Source organism: Carcharodon carcharias, chromosome 20 (genome assembly GCF_017639515.1).
Source record: "Carcharodon carcharias isolate sCarCar2 chromosome 20, sCarCar2.pri, whole genome shotgun sequence".
NCBI lineage: Eukaryota > Metazoa > Chordata > Chondrichthyes > Lamniformes > Lamnidae > Carcharodon > Carcharodon carcharias.
In genome coordinates this window covers 40,614,749-40,633,538 of record NC_054486.1, presented here as the reverse complement: position 1 = coordinate 40,633,538, position 18,790 = coordinate 40,614,749, and the positions used below count along the sequence as shown (strand labels likewise).

At 39.6% G+C, this 18,790-nt stretch overlaps 1 protein-coding gene across 6 annotated transcripts in view; it reads left to right on the top strand.

Annotated features, from left to right (window-relative positions):
• strn3 (striatin, calmodulin binding protein 3) overlaps positions 1 to 18,790 on the top strand; it is a 268,108-nt gene that overhangs the window by 44,626 nt on the left and 204,692 nt on the right. For 4 of the 6 annotated variants that reach the window (XM_041213988.1, XM_041213985.1, XM_041213984.1 and 1 more), the window contains exon 2: positions 10,820 to 10,923. In XM_041213988.1, coding sequence (XP_041069922.1) covers positions 10,820 to 10,923 — 104 coding nt within the window. Of the gene's footprint in view, positions 1 to 9,430; positions 9,578 to 10,819; positions 10,924 to 18,790 lie in introns of those variants that run through there. The other 2 variants (XM_041213987.1, XM_041213986.1) reach the window with 2 other exon arrangements.

Sequence of the window (18,790 nt, the reverse complement as noted above, 5' to 3'; positions counted from 1 at the left end):
CACTAGGACTTTTGTTGGCTTGTGGAGGTATTTGTTGTCAAAACACTTGTTGCCGTAGTTTGTAGAAGGCTGAGCTGGTGCAGCTGGTCCAGTATTGGATCTCCTGGTGGTCTTTTGAGAGAGGTGGCTGCCGAAGTATGGGAAGTGCTCAACATATTTCAAAGTCGTCTCTTCAGCATATTTGGAAGGTGGAATATTTGACTGACTAGGCTTGATATGAGTTTTGCTGTGGTAATATTCAAGGACAGGCCAAGTCTCTTGTATGCAGAATTGAAGAGATTGCGAGTGGCTTGCAAATCTGGTGCAGAGTGGGCAATACATGGATACCTACATTCAACATAAACCGTAAAACTAGCCCTGTTGTTGGCAGGCAAGGTTACCTGCACATTCCACTTAATGTGGCTGTATCCCCTTCCAACAAAATAAAATAATTATCTATCAGCAAATATTCTGCCTACAGACTCATGAAAAAACTTTGCTAACCTGCATCAAGACTTGCTTAATTATCATCCCTGTGCTCACTGGCCTAGGATGGGAAGAAGGTTTAACGTGCACAGTGCTATTTATTAAGTATTAGTGCTATTTTGTATGCCTCTGCTCTAAAGTTCATAGAAAGACATTGTGAGTGAGTATCTTGAAGGTTTTTCCAACACTGATTGGCAGCCACTGTAGTGGCATCAATTTCATATTTGTGTTCATTTTTGGCACTATGGAGTGGGAAATGTACCATTGATGACCTGCACTGCACAGGAGCATTTATACTTATGCATTTTACACATCACATCTGAATGTGTGAGCAGATAATTGAAAAGTGCTGCTTACGGATGTACTGATGATTACCAGAGCCAACCTGATATTTCTTACCTTTCTTTGCATTATTAGTGATCAGCAAACAATGTGAATGGGGAAGAATCTGAATTATGGCTTTGGGCAGTTCCCAAAACAATGATTGAACGTTTTCTGTGAAAGAAGGGTGTTGGCTGTAAAATGCAGGATCTTCATTTGATTGCACTGTAGCTTCTACTTATCAGTGATATAAAAGAATATTTTGACTGGTAAATGAAATTTATGTAACTGCTGCTGAATTTTGAACTGTTGACTCGAATGCTTCTCCAGTGGCTCAATGAGAAAGTGAATCAGTACGTACCAAGAAAGTTTGATCATCAATCTATGTTCATTTAGTTGATTTCGACTGGGATGTTGGTAAGGTCACTATAATTGGCCTCGGTGTTCTGCTTAGTGAAGGGAAGATTGGGCTTGGTTCTAACAGCAGGAAACATGAGTGAAATCAGGAAAGAAGATGATCAGGCTGCTGTGTCTCACTACCTGCTGGCTATATCCAGTGAAAGCCAAGCTCCTCAGGCAAGACATGAACTTGTGCATCTGTCACCGTTTGTTGCAAAAAATCCCACTTCTGTACCCCCCCCCCCCTTTCTGCCCGAAATCCTGTAGCAAAGTGAACTTGCTCCACAAAAAAACGTGGAAATCTCTCTCGTGGTTATGCAAGATAAAACAATTAATGTGTGGTTTCTTCTTGGATCTAAGTCACCTGTGGTTAAACAGGCAAAATGATAAAAGAGCAAGTTGTAGAGGGAACAGGGCAAGAGGATAAGAGTGAGCCTAAGAGGGAACACCGTGAGACAGTTCTGTGGGTTCACAGCTGACTGACCGTTCTAAGAAAATCAAAGTCAAACATCACAGGGTGATTGGTTGATGAGTATTTTTCTCTTTCTAAACAAGAGTATTCATTCAAGTTAAGAGTTGGGAAGATCAAGGCTAGTATAACAGTAAGTGAATCAGTCAGTGTATAAACATGGAGCAGATTTAGAGGTATTCATTACAATTAATTTATAAATAGGGTTTTTTTCATATCATGGATGGGAATCTGAGACCTGTTGTTTGTAATTCCTGCAGCATGTGGGAACTTCAGGGCACTACATGTCTTAGGTGATCACATGTAAGAAATGTCTCCAGCTTGAGCTTAGCATTTTTGAGTTTGACGGGTGGTTGAAGTCGTTGTGGAGTATCAGGGAGGATGAGAGTTTCTTGGATCATATGTTCCAGGAGGTAGGTTTGCCCCCACAGGCTGTGAGGTCTAGTTAGTAGGTGGGTGGCCATCCGGATAGTTGGAAGAGGAAGGTAGTATAGGAGTCTTCAGGGTGTGTGCTGCTGTCAGACAAGTACTCAGTATTTAGAGATTGTTGGGAGTGACAATACCCTGAAGGAGCACAGTCCAAATCATGGCGCCAACTGGCAAGGGACTGTACAGGAGGGAGCAGAAAAGCATAGAAACAGTTGTTCCAGGAGATTCTATAGGGGGGGCAGAAGGGCAAGTGTGTAACCGTCATCGTGAGTACCACAATGTGTGTTGCCTCCCTGGTGCAAGGATAAAGGACGTTACAGAAAGGATCAGAATATTCTGCAGGGGTAAGGAAGTGAGCTAGAAGTTGTGGCCCACGTTGGTACCGATGACAGAGAGAGGGCAGGTATTGAGATCTAAAGGTCAGATTTTCATGAGCTAGGGAGGAAGTTTAAAAAATAGGACATAGAGAGCTGTAATCTCTAATTTACTTCCAGTACCATGTACTAGCCAGATAGAAATAGGAAGGTAGGGAGGATCAATGCATGGCTTGAAGCATGGTGCAGGAGGGAGGGCTTCAGATTCTTAGGGCATTGGGACCAGTTCTGGGACAGAAGGTGCCCGTTCAAAAAGGACTGGTTGCACCTCAACAGGACTGGGACCAAAATAAAAGCAAAAATACTGCAGATGCTGGACATCTAAGACAGAAACAAAGTGCTGGAAAATCTCAGCAGGTTTGATACCTATGTTTATCTCTCCACAGATGCTAATATTTCCAGTCAAATACGGCTCGTGTAGCTGTGAAAACTAGTTATCAAACATTGGGAGGGAAATGGGAAGCAACAAAAGATGAAGAAGGTGAAAGAGAGAAATGGCAATCTTGTTGGAGAGAAGAGCAGAACTTTAAGGTTAACATCCCTGGAAGAGAGGTGGCAGTGAATTAAACATTAAAATAAAAATTCTGTGGATGCTGGAGATCTGAAATGAAAACAAAGTGCTGGAAAAATCCAGGTCTTGACAGCAACTGTGAAGAGAGAAATAAAGTTGATGTTTTAAGTCCAATATGACTGTAGTATAAGTTGGCAAAAGAAGATTTTGCTGTACCTCCGCCTACCCACCTTTTACTCTGATTGCCGAGCCTATTAAAAATATGAGACCCTTCAATTGCAATTTCAAACACTTTCTGTCTTGGGTCAGGGCCAACCAGCTGCACATGCTAGCTATGGCAATCAGCAGTGTTTGGTTCTATCTTAAGATGTCCCCACCCTGCTGGTGACACTGTTCAACATCAGTTACAAACTGATCTTATCCTTCAAGATCATGAGTCATAGATTAGTGATTTCTTTGATTTTTATAATGTGCTTAAAGTATCCTGAAACACAAGTACAGGATGACGGACCTATTACCTGTCAGAAATAGAGATGATGTCTCCTCTTTGAGACAAGAGCACTCTGGATTTTTCTGAAGATTTTAACAAAGCTTTGCTATTCTTTTACAAAATGATTGTTTTAAAATGTTAACTCACTTCAGAATATGTACCTTGCATCATCTTTCTAAGTCACACAGGCCACACTGAAGTCCATATGAATTTTCTGTTTCTTATTGCTGAATCTCACTTAATTCAGCAAAAGTAATTTAGAAACTAATAGACATATTTGTTTACTTATTGGAGACTTACACAAAAGCAGGTTTTGACATACTATAGTATTAAATAGAATTCCCTATTTATAAGGATTCTGTAGGAATTTGCATCTGATTTTTTTTTCCACTGAAGCTAGTTAGATGATTACTGCTAATATCTTAACCACAAATGTATTTTGTATACAGTAGAATTTATAATCTGGTAATGATGAAAATTGATTAGAGACTGCATTCCCTACATTGACCATTTACTTCACGCTTGCATTACTTAGTGCAAGCAGGCAGCAACAATATTATATTTTATACTATACATTTTCAGTATGTCTGACACTGCTGTACCAAGAATGAGTTGCGCTGTCTCGGTCAGAGAGTTGGGAATCAACTGAGGTGTCAAGCCAAGACTCGCTGTGAGCCATGGGCCTGAACGTCCGTGGAGTGGTAATCAGAGTTGGATTGCGTAGGGTGGGGGTTGTCAGGGTTCGTTGTATAGTTGGGGGAGGTGGTGTAGTCAGGGGTCTCGTGGGGGATCAGTGCTGTGGTTACCCAGAAGCTAGAAGTGGTTTTAATTATTCTAACTTTTTCTGCGTAACTTGCTGTAAGATAGTCAGAACCATTTGAAGCTTATGATTTAAATTGCATTTTCAGATGGTTCCTAATGCAGGGCAATTGCCCATCAGAAGTTCGAACTTTGCGGGCAATTGCCATGCAACCCTTACCTGGGAACGTCGGAGGGGGTTCCCCAGCATATCTTTGGGGTAGCCCCAGATACACCGCCTGGAGCTCGGAAGTTACTGCCAGTGTGCTTTACATCAAATAGGATTTGTTTAACGGCGCACCATAGCAAACTGTGTATGAAGTCTATTTCAAAAGAGTCTGCAAATTGCAGCAAGCAGCACTCGTGATTGAAACTGCAGCAGCTTCTCCTAATGAAAGCAGGTTGGGTGGAGGATAGTTGCATATGCATATCAATTGTTTCTCCTGCAGAATGTTGTGAGTGGAGGCAGCTCACCACCACCTTCTCTAGGGCAATTAAAGATGGGCAACAAATGCTGGCCTAGCCAGCGACGCTCACATCCCATGAATGAATAAAAAAAACACAACTGCATGGAGCTCCACCAGCCATGGATAGGAAATATTCCTCACAAGGTCTTTCGCCCAGAACGAATTTTTTTAAAAGGTGTTGCAATTTTAATGTTAGCAAAGTTCTTTACTAACATTAACATTACAACAAACCATCTTGACTCTAAACTTTTTATTTTTAAAGTTTGATAGATGGTTTTGCAGTATTTGCAGATATACTCTGGTGTGAAGACCAAATGGTGTGAGGGACTGCCGCCTTGTGGTGCTTTTAATGCTTACCGCCAGAATATATTTTGCTCCCAGATCAATGTGTTTAAACTAGAGTTATACCCAAGTTTGAGAAACTATTATATAAATGGACTGTTTCAATTTGTGTTTATAATGAACAGTTCTACTTAATTATTGGATACTTATTAACTATTGATACTTTTAATCAAAGGCTAATGTATTTTAGTTTGTATGGGTTGTACAGAAAATGAGCCCAACTTGTGTGCTTAATATATATTTCAGCCTGCCTGGCTGAGGACAGTGATGCATTTCAAATAATAGCTCCAATAAATGGTTTAAAGCTACTTAAGTGAAAAGTTGAGCTTGCATAATGTGAAGTTGCCTATTGTTCAATCCACATAATGTTGGGCTAGCGCCTGACCCTAATATGCGTGGAATATTTGTACAGAATTAAGTTTTCTTAATGGTAGAATTTGTTAAATGTAATGCAGATTTGAGTTTCTGACAAAGATTGCATAATATGGCACATTTCAACCAACAATAATTTGCATGGTGTAGATGGGAAGAGAGACAGCATGACCATAAAAGGGGACCTCTCTCTTAATTACGGATATCTTGTATTGGATGAATCAAAAAATAGTATACTTGGTATACTATTGGCAGTAGAAAGGGAGATCCAGAGGCAGCCAGCGTCAGCTGGAAGAGTGGCAGAAAGGAAGATCCAGAGGCAGTCAGCATCAGCTGGAAGAGTGGCAGAAAGGAAGACCCAAAGGCAGACAGTATCATTCTAAATCAGTATCATTTAGAAGAGCTGTCCAGATCAGCCAGCATCTGACAGAAAGCAATGTGACATCACAGGAAAGCAGATCAGTGGTTGTTTGGTGAATATTTTGCTCGTTTATCTTTAAAACACATCCTTCGGGAAGCATCTCTATCTAGGAGCAGATAAAGAAGAGGGAGAGGCTCAGGGCCTTTGCTTACTTTCAGGGAGCAGAGAGAACCGTATCTGATCTACTTGGGACCTGGCCGAGTTTCAAAAAAAAAAATCAGTGACATCACAGGAAAACCATAAGTTCATTTATCGGTGTCTTTAAATAGCTGAAAATTGTATAATTTACAAAGTAGTTAACCTTTATTTAAGTAAGAAACACAAACAAGAGGGAAGTAAAGTTAAGTCAAAGCCAAGTAAAATAAAATAACTTTATTTTACTTTGGTTTACTTATATTTAATGTAAGTGAAATAAAGTTTAGGCATGGCAGGGCAGCTCAGTCATCTAAAATGCACATCCTGTGATATGTGGAAGTCGTGGACGTTACCTGTGACCTAGACGACTGATTCCTGGGATGGCAGGATTGTAATATGAGGAGAAATTGGGCAGATTAGGCGTGTATTCACTGGAGTTTAGAAGAATGAGAGGAGACCTCATTGAAACACAAAATTCTGACAGGGCTGGACAGACTGGCTGCAGGGATGATATTGGAAATCAGTGACCAATCAGTGGGAGGCATTCAAAAGCGAGATTCTATGGGCACAGTGTAGACATGTCCCAACAAAGAAGAAGTGTAGTACTGCTGGATCTAGAGTCCCCTGCTCATCCAGGGAGCTTGTGACGGTCACGAAAGACTTAATACTGTAGAAAGCCTAGAAGAGTATTGAAATTACAGGGGTGGAGTAAAAAAGGAAATTAGGAAAGCAGAAAGAAGATATGGAAAAATATTGGGTAAAATCAAGGAAAACCCAAAGATGTTTTATCGGTACATTAAGAGCAAGAGGATAATCGGGGAAAGGATAGGACCTACCAGGGATGTAAAGTAATTTATGCATGGACACAGACGATGTGGACAGGTTTCTTAACGAGTACTTTGTTTTTGCCTTCACAAAGGAGAGGGATATGCAGACATTCTAATTAAAGAGGAGGATTGTGAAATATTAAGATACGGTAAGTGAGGAAGTACCGGAGGGATTGTCATTCTTTAAGGTGGATCACTAGGGCCGGATGGATTGTATCCCAGACTGTTGAAAGAAACCAAGAAAGAAATAGTGGGTGCTCTGAGGATTGTTTTCTAATCCTCACTAGATATGTGTGAGGTACCAAAGGATTGGAGGTCGGTGAACATTGTATCATTATTTGAAAAGGGTGCGAGGGATAGGCCAAATAATTATAGGCTGATCCATCTGACTTCGGTGGTAGGCAAATTATTAGAATCAATTCTGAAAGATCGGATAAACTGTCACTTAGAAAGGAGTGGATTAATCCGGGATAGTCAGCATGGTCTTGTTGGGGGAAGGCGTTTATCCTTGGTTTCTTATTAATCTAATCAAATTTTTTGAGGAAGTAACAAGGAGGATTGATGAGGGTAGTGGAGTGGTTTTGTCTCCTTGGATTTTAGAATAGATAAAAAAGGAAAATCAAAAGTTATTTTACAAGTACATTAAGAGTAAGAGGATAACTAGGGAAAGAGTAGGGCCCATTAAGTACCATAGTGGTAATTTGTGTGTGGAGTCAGGAGATGTAGGTAGGGTTCTAAATGAGTACTTTGTGTTGGTGTTCATAAGGGAGAGGGACGACGGTATGGAAATCAGGCAGAAGGACTGTGATATAATTAAAGAAATAGAAAGTGAGGAGGTTCTAAGTGGTCTGGCAGGCTTACAAGTAGATAAATCTTCAGGCCTGGATGAAATGTATCTCTAGCTGTTGAGTGAGGCAAGGGAGGAGATAGCAGGGGTGCTGGCAATAACTTTCAATACCTCTGGCCACAGGAAAGGTGCCAGAGGACTGGAGGACAGCCAATGTGGTACCGTTATTCAAGAAGGGAGGAAGGGATCAACCAGGGAACCACAGGCCAGTCACTCTAACTTCAGTGGTGGGGAAACTATTGGAAGCAATTCTGAGGGACAGAATTAATCTACACTTGGAGAAGCAGGGATTAATCAAGGACAGTCAGCATGGTTTTGTTAAGGGGAGATCATGTCTGACCAATTTGATTGAATTTTTTGAAGAGGTGACCAGGTGTGTAGACAAGGCTTGTCCAGGGGTAACCTCAGCTGAGATAATAACAGTTCCTCTCTACAGATGCTGTCTGATCTGCTAAGTGTTTCCAACAATCTTCTGTTTTTATTTCAGATTTTCAGCATCTGCAGCATTTTGCATTTGTATATCTAAGATTGTGTCACCTGCCTGCTTTGCAAAACTGCTGTCCATTGGACATTTATAATGTTTTCTGTGCTCAGGAATCGACCACTGGAACATCCTTTCCAAATATACTAATGTGCAGTACATTGTTTGGGGTATCAAGGTTGCATGTTGTTCTAGTTTATTGACACCAATTTCCTTTCCTGTTCTGTTTTCTGTATATGTTAGCTCATCCAAAATGTTGATGCTTATGTTCACTCCTGCCTGCTGACCCCCCAAGGCTCTTGCTTACCTACATTGGCTGTTGGCCCCTTTACACCTCAAATTTAAGCTCCCTACCCTTGTGTTTAAAATCACCCTCTGGCCTCACCTTTGATTTGTAACCCCTTCATGATCTGCCACCCCTATCTGCAACTCTTGTGCTGCTCCCTCCTTCCCTTTCACCTCACCATTAGCAGCTGCAGCTTCAGCTGCCTAGCCTTCACTCTCTAGAATCCAATCTTAAACCCTCCTGCTTCTCCTGTCTCCCTTTAAGAGCTTCCATAAAATCCATGTCTTTGACCACAATTTTTGGCTTGTCTTAACATCATTGTTGCTTCTGATGTTTTCTTTGTTTAGAATCATCTTGTCAGCATCAAAATCCTTTTTACTTCTCAACACTTGGCACAGAGCACATTCATAGGATTACATAGAAGCAGGCCTTTTTACCCAACCAGTCCATGCCTGTGTTTTCTCCTCCATTTGAGCTCTCTATCTTATCTCATCAAAGTCTATCAATGTAACCCTTAATTCCCTTCTTGCTCAAATGCTTGTCTATTTTTTCCTTAAATGCATATATACTATTTGCTTCAGTCACTCCATGGTAGTGAATACTGTATTCTCACCACTCTTTGGATAAAGGAGTTACCCCGAGTTCCCCATTAGAGTTTTTGGTGACTTGTATTGATGGCCTCTCCACAAATGGCACTCTCAGTTCAGGATACTGATGGATGGTGATCAAGTAACATCAGGGAGAGAAGAAATCTTGCACCTTCATGGTCTTCTTTTTAAAAATATAAACAAGAATTGCGAATTATGTGATTCATTTTGGTTCACTGTGTCCAAATGGCCATGACCTTTGGAGGATCAAGGACCACTGATGTGACTAGTGAAGCTCGGGCTGTAGTAGACAGGTTTGTCAGTTATGAAGCCCCAAAGATGTGTCCAATTTGTTTTCTTTCATCTCAGGAAAGAAATTAAGACATGGATTGATGGATCTTTCTGTTCCTAGAGCCTTGTGTTTTGCGTACCCCTAATTTGGGGTAAGATTCTTTGAAAGGAAATGTTGGAGATCACTTTGATCCCCAAGGACCCATTGAGGAAAAATCTGTTCGTGATGTTATCACCTGCACCGCTCGCATGGAATTTTTCAAAGGTAAAATGTGGACCACACAGGTAGCAGTGCTACGTGAACACGTTTTCTCCCAGAATCCCTCTAAATGAACCTATAGTCAATAGAGGATTTACTGTTACTTGGGTCAGAAGTTGGAGAGAGAATTATTTCTGTTATTGTTTTGGCATATAAAACTATTTCCCAGTGGTTTACAAGTTATGCTCATGTATTTAATTATGCATTACAATTAAAATTACCTATTTGCTATCTTAGCAGATGATTTCTGATCAAATTCTTTGAAATCTCAAATAAACCATGTGTACTTGATGTAAAATTGTTGAACAAAAACTTTAAAAGGAGAACAGTGGTTAACTTGGATTGGGTCATCAACAATCTTTCTGTACTCAGTGCTACTGCTCTGGACCAGAGTTTGCATCCATCTGATGCTCAATAATCTTATGATACGTGTGTTGTATTTTATATAACCTGTACCTCAGCCACTATAGATAAATAAAAAAAAGGTTTCTAACACCAAAGTGAGAAGGACTCTTCTGAATCACCAGATGTAACTAATTATCAATTGGTTAATTCTGAGAGAAGCATGGTACATCTCACATTAAATTTGTGGTGGTAATATTAGTAAAGCTATCATTGCTTTCCGTTATTATGTAAAACTAACAAACCTCTGTCATCTGCAAACAGTAATAAACAAATCTGCTGAGAGTGATAACTTTGCTCCTCCATTGGGTTGGTAGTTGTATCCTTTGCAGATGAAATCATTGGAAATCACTGATTTGTTGTCAGCTTCAATTACTTGCACTCTATTCCAGCTGTAGTGAAAACGTTAAGTCTGGTTCATTCAAGAGTTCCTGAGTTTTTAAATGGAGTACTAAGTCACAAACAGCCAAACAATTTATCTGACCATGACAAATTAATTTTACAAGTGTGGACTATCATTCTCTCAGAAGAAAATTTAAAGTTGTGGATTTTTAATAACTTTTTTGACAGTTTCTGTTAGCTATATTTATGTTTCTCCCCTATGCTCGTGTTTGGTTCAATTTTTATTTCACTTTCCATACGATGATTTAAATGTGATTTTTATTTTCTCACCTGGAGGGAAAAGAGCTCTTTTCTCCCCGCCGCCCCCCCCCACCAAGCCCAGGTGATATTTAGAGTGCCAGCATTGTTTAATCATATACTTATTTTTGAGATTTGAAAAAAAACCTTTACGTAGCAAAAACATTGAGGTATTGATATAGCTATTTAACTTTTTTTTTTTTACAGGCTCGGATAGCATTTTTACAAGGAGAAAGGAAAGGTCAGGAAAATTTAAAGAAGGACCTAGTAAGAAGAATAAAAATGTTAGAATATGCTTTAAAACAAGAAAGGTGAGTGTTTGGTGTACAGTTTGTATTGAAGATTTTCAACTAGTGACTAGAATCCTATTTTTTTAAAAATTGGATTTAAATATCAAATCAGCAATTTATTACTTTCCAACATTAATTGGTAACTTAATTTTCAGCAAAGTGGGATTAAAATTTACCCTCATTTGAATGCTCGTCTCTGCATCATTGTTCACTTGCTAACCTAAGTTTCTTTAGTGTGAATGTCATTTCATTTATTGAGCTGGTCAGTGATTATTTTATACTATTATCCTATATTATCAGTTAATTTTGACAAATTTATTCAGGAAAGGCATGGAAAATTGACATAAGTATATATTGAAATGCATATTTGGTATAATTAGTGCCTTAACCGATTCCCTCTAGCAAATAGATCAGTGAAAATGTGATGCATTGCTTGGCATGGCATTGAATCGCACCAATCAGACAGTTCTCATTTAATCTGTGATCTGGACTACATTACATTGCCTCAGCAGGGATGGCCGTTGGGTTTCTAAATTTGGCCTCTGCACCTCTCGGCAAGGGAAAGATTAATAAGAGTTTGTATTCCTTATAGCTATCCATTGACCCTTTGCTGGAGCATGTATGTTTCTATAAGTTGAGCAAGGACATGATTGGGTTTATGGAGTAACCTATTTTATTCGTATGGTTGGGGAAGTAGTTATAGTTTGATGTTGAGGTTAACAATTCAATGGCTTCAGCTGGTGCAGTATAATGCCATCAGGAATGGGCCTCTCATGGCAGAAGTTCAGAATGTGGTGACGGTTTGATTTGATGGCTGCAGTCACAATGAGCTGTTCCTCATGTTTTTCTGTGGATCAAGTGCTTCCCTGGCCTTTCCCCAGACAGTTGAGGATTATGCAAATTTTTCATGGAAGGTTGAAATCTGGGACATCACTCTGATCAGTTACCATGTTGTAGTTAGTGATGTTTGCAGTCAACCAGGAGGAGAGCCATCGAGAGGTGGGGCTGTCATCAGTCTGTAGGATGTGGAATGTATTCCAGTAGGGGCAATGGGATTTCACATGAGTGCATGGGGTTTGAGGTCCTATATCAGTGGCAGAGCTTCATTACCTGTCAGCAGGTGGTGTACTTTGAGGATGTTTTCCCTTTGAGCATCGGGAGGTTCAGTGTGTGCTAGTGCAGGAAATCATTCAAGCTGGTAGTGTTACGATTCCTGTAGGGAAACCGTCAATCACACTTATCAAACGATCCCCAAATGCTGAAATCGACAACCAGACTTCACTTTTTGTAACTTCTATTTTAACACTAATCAGAACCACAGATTAAACATGAATTAACTGGCAAATGACTTCAAATAGAAAGGTAAGTTTACTTTAAGTCAATACAACAAAGATACATTTTATACAGCCACAAGTGTTCCCCTTCAGCATATATGGCATTACATAGCTACACAATTCCACCATGTGCTGTTCTTTATTCACGCAGGGTAAGTCAGATGTCTTACCTGACAATAGCTTTCACTTCCGAGTTTCATGCGTACAATTATCATGAGCGAAGGCACAAACTCTCTCTCCCTTGATCCTAATGGTGTAGCTTTCCAGAGTACCTTCTCAACCAACAACACTCCAGTTCATGGTTTGGTCACTGCTGGAATAACACCCAGCTCTTTACATTCTCCAACCTATTCACACAGCCTTCTGGGTTTTAGACTTTTTTTTTTAAGCTAGCTTGCACAGTGCCTCAAGGAGCTCCTGGCAACTTTTCTGCCAAATAGAAAAACGGACCTCTTCCCAAGAGAGATTTTCTCCTTCTCAAGAATTCAGCATGTTCCTCTTTCTGTCCATGTCTACTTTATGTGTCTGCATTTATGTGCTAATTGCCTTCATCCTCTAGCTCCTCTGCTTGTAGCTTTCCTTTGTGTCTGTAGCCTCCCTTTTGACTGGTTGCATGGTTTTTGGCCTTAACTTCCTACCTGTTGTACTGCTTCCAGGACAAGGGCTGCCAGGCCACATGGACCAGTATTTCTTAGTATCCAAAAAAAAAATTGCAATTGATTCCTAAGCAATTGATGCAAATTCTTAAAAGTCCTTTTCAAGCATTCTTACAAACAATTAAACATTTTGAAGAAATTAAAATTTTCCTTACTTTGCTCCTTTGGTGTCAAAAGTTATCGCAGTAGGTCAGTGTACCATCAAGCGTGATGCCAAGATATTTTGGTGTGGGTTGTGGATGAATGGTCAGCCACAGAACTAGACAGATTTTCTCTTGCCTTTGAGTTGTTCAAGTGGAAGTCTGAAATGACAATCTTGGCAGAGTTTGGTAGAAAGTCTCTATTTTCTGAAATAGGCTTCCAGAGAACATGGTGTATTCTACATCCTGAACTTTTTTTTAAACTTGGAAAGCCATGGCCACATTGTCAGCATATGTGAAGAGCATTGATTGTAAGAGGAAGGTCACTGGTATATGTGTTGAAGAGGGACGGTGCAAGGACTGATCCCTGTCAGAGCCTGTTGTTGGCTATGTGTGGGAGGCTAATACTAGCTTAGCTAACTCCATATAATCTAAAACCCAAAATCAACTTATGTTAAACATGAATTAACAGGCAAATTGTGGTTGATTATAAACTATAAATTGTATATTAAATGGCAGATACAACTAGGGCAGATCTCACAATTGCCTTGGCAGTCCATCCAGCACATATGTCATCAGTTACATAGCCTTTCAGAACTCAGTCTTCCTCCATGAAGTGTTTGTTTTGTTTGGCTCTTCTATAATAAAAATCTGATCCCCAAGGTTCACATGGAACTGTCGGTTGCTGTTCATGGATTTGGTAAGTTGTAAGGTTTCACATGGGAGATGGTTGTGGAGAGTTTCAGCAGCATGCCTTTGTACCAGTGTGTCATAGACACAAGATAAGTCAGCAAAGGCAGTTCCTGTCTTTGGGCTTTTCTGGAAACAGCCTCAACATGTAAGGTCGGTGTCAGCGACCTGTGCAAAAACCTGCTGTTGGAGGGGCATTGCTGTTTCCAGGTGGGACTAAGTCAATTTAGCAGGAGATGCTTTAGGACCTTATGTTATTGAAAGCAGGGCGATGGGGCAGTAGTTGCGTGGGTCATAGAGTGCCTACCTTGGCTTGGTAATGACCACTATCATGGATTAGCGCCGGATGTTTAGAATGGTCCCTGCATTGTGGATATCAGTGAACAGCTTTGGTAGCCACTTCCTTCCCTGTGACCTGATGTTCTTTAGAAATTCTGGTTAAATCCCATTCACTCCTGCTTTGTTTGACTTGGTTTCTGCCAGGATGCTGTCCACTTCCTCTTGCATGTAAGGGTTTGAGAAGTCCATCTGCTCTGGGACAGCCTTGGGAGACTTCATCGGGGCTATTTTTTTTTATCATCTACTTATCTTCCCTGCTGGCTGCTATCTTTGAGTTGATTAGTTGTGAAGTGAACGCATCAGCATTGATTCTGGGCTGTTAGTTTGGCTGGTGCTCAGCTGTTCCCAGGCAGCGTAGGAGTTTGCATTCCTTCAGCTTGAGTGCATAATTCAATTTTCTCTGCTGTTCCCTGCCATCTTAGGTTCCTTGCTGAAGGACATCTCACGAGTGCTACTGCCTTATTGGGAACCTTCATTTTCCCTGTATTCTTCCAGGAGGCATTCGTTTTCTGGCCTCCAACAGGGGATGAATGTTTTTCTGAAACCCCAGGGAACGTATTTGGTGGCTGCAGTCTGAGAAGTGGGAGGGTTGGGATCTGGTTAATGGTGGCTTCTGAGTATCTCCTGTAAGCATCCCAGTTGCTCAGTAGCCTTTTGACAACTCTCTATGTGGATTTGCCTATGGTACCTAACTGCTTGGACCATTGAACAATTGACAGCTATGGAACTGTGCCGCAAAACTGAGTAATTAGGAAATTTGACTCCCTTACCCCTTTTTCTATTTCCCAGTTTTAAAGGAAATTATGCATACTTAATTCTAAGACCTTATATATAATTGCATTTAAAGATCTGTCCAGTGATCTTAAGTTAAACTTCTGAGAATAGGCAGGTTGCTGCAGCTGTTTGTTACTTGAAGATAATGTTGGTGGATGCATGCCATCCAGACTGTCATAAGCAGAGTTGAGAAGATTCTGTGCATGTGTGCCATTTTTAGTGAACACTGTGCCCATGAAGCTTGAGTAGGTTGTACGATGCTGTTGGCTGAGGATCAGGTTAAATCCTAGAAGAGGAGGAGCTGAAATTCTTCGAGGAAGACAGTTCTAAAAGGTTTTGATGACATATGCTGGATGGACTGCTGAGCCTATTTGAGAGATCTATCAGTTGTATCTGCCATTTCTGTAATTTATTGTTTATAATGAACCGCAATGTGCCTGTTAATTCATGTTTAACTTATGTTGGTTTTGGATTATAGGGGGCTAGCCGAGATAGTATTTAATTTGATTCTTGTATAAAAATTATTTTGTTTTAAACCATGGAATCTTGTGGCTTCATTCTTTTAATAAATAACTGGGATTTCAGATTTTTTTTCTGTTCTCAATCAAGATAACAATATTACATACCTGCACCTTACGGTTCAGCCCTAGAAGCTATTTGAGTCAGCTAGTGATTGTGCTTCAAGGAGTGTGGGCATATAATTAACATAAGATAATAAAAACAGAAAATGCTGGAAACACTCAGTAAGCCTGGCAGCATCAATGGGGAGAGATAAAAAACAAAACTGCAGATACTGGAAATCCAAAACAAAAACAGAATTACCTGAACAAACTCAGGTTTGGCAGCAGTGGAGAAGAAGAGTCGACGTTTCAAGTCCTCATGACCCTTCAACAGAACTGATCTTTCTTTACTCTCCTTGTAAAAAAAGATCAGTTCTGTTTAAGGGTCATGAGGACTCGAAACGTCGACTCTTTTCTTCTCCGCCGATGCTGCCAGACCTGCTGAGTTTGTCCAGGTAATTCTGTTTTTGTCAATGGGGAGAGATAGAGTTAAGAGTTCTGATGAAAAGTCATAACCTGAAACATTAACTCTCTCTCTCCACAGGTGCTGCCAGACCTGCTGAGTGTTTACAGCATTTCCTGTTTTATTTCAGGTTTTTAGCATCTGCAATATTGTTTTTGTATTGACGCAAGATAACTTATTTGAAATTAGGGAGCTATTGAAAGAGCAACCCCATAAGAACAGTAATGGGGCATTATTGCTTTAGATTATTCATAAATGGAACAAAACCAGAGTCCAAATACTTTGAAAATAAGTGCAAATGTAAGTAAGTAAATATTTATAAATGGAATAATGTTCTCCCACTTGCTTCTTGACATGAAGTAAATTATTTAGTAAATATTCCAGAGAGAAGAAAAAAGCAGAGGGTGTGTCAAGTAAACATGCTTATAACTTTCTTTGACAGGGAAGAGGACCAAAAAGAGATATTAGTGGTGGTAGAGAAAGAGAAATGTAGGATTCTGAAATTGATTCTCCTCTAATCAAATTGGATCATGAGGGGGTACTTAAATCTATATGTAATATTGAGTTATCTTCCAGACAAGTGTCAAAGTGATTTGGAGAAGCTATTGCAGTCACACAAAGCTATTTGTGGGAATAAGCTTGGGAGGACAATTTTAGCTATACATGGTGTGTAGAAGTTTCATCTTTGATAAGGCAACATCATTATACATTAAATCCGGCAAAGTTATTACAAGTACAGAAAGAAATTGAATTTATGCTTCAAAATGAGATAATTGAGTCTAGTTGCAGTAACTGGAGTTCGCCTAGTATGATGCCACCGAAACTGGATGGAACCCAAAGACTATGTGTGGACGATTGAAAGATGAATGCAGTGACAAAAGCAGATTCATATCCTATACCATGGTTGGAAGATTGCATTGCAAAGTGGGATATTCAAAATTTATCGCAAGTACCATTATCAGAGAGAACAAAGGAGATATTGGCTTTTGAGATGCCAGATGGACTCACTTTAAAGTCATGCCGTTTGGTATGAAAAATGCACCTGCAACATTTCAAAGACTGAAATAGTAATTGCAGGCCTGAGCTGTTTATATTGACGACTTGATAGTTTTGAGTAAAACTTGGGAGGAGCATTTACAACACCTGAAGTAATTGGTTAAACAATTCTAATGAGCTAATGGTGATAAGCTTGGCTAAAAGTGAATTTGCAAAAATGCACTTTACATATGTAGGCCAAACCTTTGGACATGGTAAGGTGGCTCCGAGAGATTGCAAGTCAAAGCTATTGTGGATTTCCCTGTGCCTACAATAAGACAAGAAGTTGAGATTTCTAGGCATGAGTGGGTTTTTACCAGAAATTTGCACCAAATTTTAGCAGTGTGATTGCTCCATTGACTGAACTATTAAAAAACAAGAAGTTTCAATGAACACAATGTCAGAAGGCATTTGACAGTTTGAAAACTCTTGACTACAACACCAGCTTTGGCAGTACCCAATTATGTCAAGTAATTTAAGTTGGCTTCTGACACAAGCGATATAGGCATTGGGGCTATGTTATTACAGGATGATGACATTGGAATTGAGAAACAGAGTATTTTTCATGGAAGTTGAATGTACAACAGAAGATATTCAACAATTGAACAGGAGACCCTGGGTCTGGTGTTAGCATTGAAGTATTTTGAGATTTACATTGCAAACAATTCGTTAGAAACAATTGTTTATACAGACCACAATCCTTTGAAGTTTCTGGACAAATTTCTAGACAGAAACGCAGGGGTATTCAGAAGGAGTTTATTACTGCAGTGATTTAATCTACAGATTATACATGTGGCTGGATGAGAAAGTCTAATTGCAGATGCAATGTCATGAGTTTGAAGCTCAAAAGGGAAAATTGGACATTTAAAAACCTGGACTTTGGATTGGATTGATTTCTGTTGATATGGCAGATTTGTATATATATTTATGTTAATGCATGCATCTGGTAATATAAAAGTGAGTATATAGATAAGTATAGATGGTAATGCAAGATGGGTTAAAAAAATGAAGCCGTCTTTTTAAATTGTGACTTCATTTTGCTTAAGGAGGGGCATGTCATAAAAATAATAATTTTCATATTGTGATTTATTAAGTTAATCATGAGGTTTAGATTAGTTTGTGTGTGGATGTGTGTGGGGGGATTTAATTGTATTGGAGATAGCTGGTCTGGAGCTTGAGTTATCAAAAGGGAAGCTAGGTTTGAAACACTAAATACGTAAGCATGGCTGAAGTTTTAGAATGAAGTGAGGAAAATTTGCATTTTTAGATAAATTAGGGTAGTTTGAATTTTAGAGAGACAATAGGATGTTACACTTAGCTAAAATAAGCTAAGCCAAACAGTGTGTTTATTTTTCCCCAAGGTCACTGATAATAAGTACTATGAAAGATTTATTGTGAGAAAAGTTGCAAAATCATATTGGAACAATGGAATTTACATTAAAAAGGGAGAAACCTGTATAAAGGAAATGATATGTATAAGGGGGAAGGCATTCTGAGATCTAACACAAGTGTGATAAGCGTCCAGCCTCTGTGCACCAAATTGTTGTCTACAGGAACCAAAGTTAAAAAAATTCAGGGTATTGTGTGCTTTGCTTGTCATGACTCACTGGGGATAGTGTGTTGTAATATTAAGCCCCGCTGTTCCCTGAGCTGCGACAAATGTGAAAAATTTGACCAGATTGCCTGAATTCTACTTAATTTAGGTTAGCAGAATACGAGCACCAGGTTTGTAAACTTAAGTTTGTAAACTTAAATAACTGACTATTTGTTTATTGAGCAAACTGTCTTTAAGATTCATAGACGTTTACAGCACTGAAGGAGGCCATTTGGCCCATCATGGCAACAAAGATCTGACTACACTAATCCCGTTTTCCAGCGCTTAGCCCATATCCCTGGA